General features: G+C 37.7%; 1 protein-coding gene across 1 annotated transcript in view; it reads right to left on the minus strand.

The window, feature by feature from the left end:
• Positions 1 to 779, minus strand: part of LOC119589223 — a gene marked incomplete in the record, with an annotated part of 32,073 nt that overhangs the window by 22,088 nt on the left and 9,206 nt on the right. Inside the window, 1 exon segment of the mRNA XM_037937828.1 lies at positions 404 to 661. Coding sequence (XP_037793756.1) covers positions 404 to 661 — 258 coding nt within the window.

Below are 779 nucleotides of genomic sequence, written 5' to 3' on the forward strand. Positions count from 1 at the left end.
TCATAATAAAAACATAAAAATAACATAAAATAACAAAATAAAAATAATAAGATAACATATAAAAATTGTAATAACATAAAAAAACGAATAAAAAAAATAAAAACAGATTAATACATAAAAACAAATAAATATACAAAAAAAAATTAATTAACGAAAAAGAAATAAAAAGCTAATAGATAGATAAATAAATAAATATCACAAACATTAATGGATAAAAAAATATATATATAAAAAACAGAAAACAATTCGTATCGAAATAAATCATAACTAAAAAGAAAGAAAGAAAAAATCTTAACACTATACCGAAAAAAAAAAAAAAAAAAAAAAAAAAAAACACAGAATCAAGATAACGTGACGCAATTTTAGCCACAGCTTATTATCATTACCAGAACAGCTGTTTTACCGTTTCCTCAGCGGTGAAAGTAACGGAATTCTGCACCAAGGGATCGTCAGGAGTCTGCCAGAAGAGGGAGTTGAGAGCATGGGCGGCCACGGAGTAGGTCCTAGTAGAGGGCGTGCTACGGGCGTGGGCGTGTGCTTGGAGGCGCACACACTCCTCGCTGGTGGAACACACGGAGACTAACAACGCCCGCGTCTCCGGGGTGTGGGTGACGGTCACGCCCACGACCGGGGTGGCGTCGACGGTCAGGCTGCTCTTTATCTGCGGGCGCCGAGGGAGGAGGAACCAAAGGTTGGTACTGTGCTGTTTGCGAATCGGATATCGGCGAGGGAGAAGGGTAAAGATAGGTTGATATGTGTGTTGATAGGATGGGGTTGAT

The sequence above is a fragment of the Penaeus monodon genome, chromosome 25 (assembly GCF_015228065.2).
Source record: "Penaeus monodon isolate SGIC_2016 chromosome 25, NSTDA_Pmon_1, whole genome shotgun sequence".
Lineage (NCBI taxonomy): Eukaryota > Metazoa > Arthropoda > Malacostraca > Decapoda > Penaeidae > Penaeus > Penaeus monodon.